This window comes from Egretta garzetta, unplaced genomic scaffold (genome assembly GCF_000687185.1).
Source record: "Egretta garzetta isolate BGI_Z169 unplaced genomic scaffold, ASM68718v1 scaffold1164, whole genome shotgun sequence".
NCBI classification, from domain to species: Eukaryota; Metazoa; Chordata; class Aves; order Pelecaniformes; family Ardeidae; genus Egretta; species Egretta garzetta.
This window is the reverse complement of record NW_009259538.1, coordinates 1,063-1,352: the sequence shown is the minus strand read 5'-3', so window position 1 is coordinate 1,352 and position 290 is coordinate 1,063. Positions and strand designations below refer to the sequence as shown.

Sequence of the window (290 nt, the reverse complement as noted above, 5' to 3'; positions counted from 1 at the left end):
CCGAGGGTTGGGGGACGGGGAAGGCCAAGGGTTGGGTGACGATGAAGGCCAAGGGTTGGGCCATGCGGCAAAGCCCCGCCCCTGCCACCCCTGCTCCAAGATCCACCCCGTTGGGAGAAGGCTCAACGAGGTGGCATCTGGGCTCATCCATGCCCCCCACTTCCATTGGGTTCGTTGGGTTCAACCCAACTGGAACACCCCAACCCGTTGACCTTGGAAGACGCCCCACCGCCCATCCCACCTCCTCCGACCACTCACTAATTCTTGTATTTGACGAAAAACTCTTCCGA

The 290-nt window shown here is 60.7% G+C and overlaps 1 protein-coding gene across 1 annotated transcript in view; it reads right to left on the bottom strand.

Moving 5' to 3' along the window:
• CHD8 (chromodomain helicase DNA binding protein 8) overlaps positions 1 to 290 on the bottom strand; it is a gene marked incomplete at its 5' end in the record, with an annotated part of 11,889 nt that overhangs the window by 10,540 nt on the left and 1,059 nt on the right. The window contains one exon of the mRNA XM_035893228.1: positions 259 to 290. This exon is cut by the window's right edge and continues 10 nt beyond it. Within this exon, the coding sequence (XP_035749121.1) occupies positions 259 to 290 (32 nt within the window). The remainder of the gene's footprint in view (positions 1 to 258) is intronic.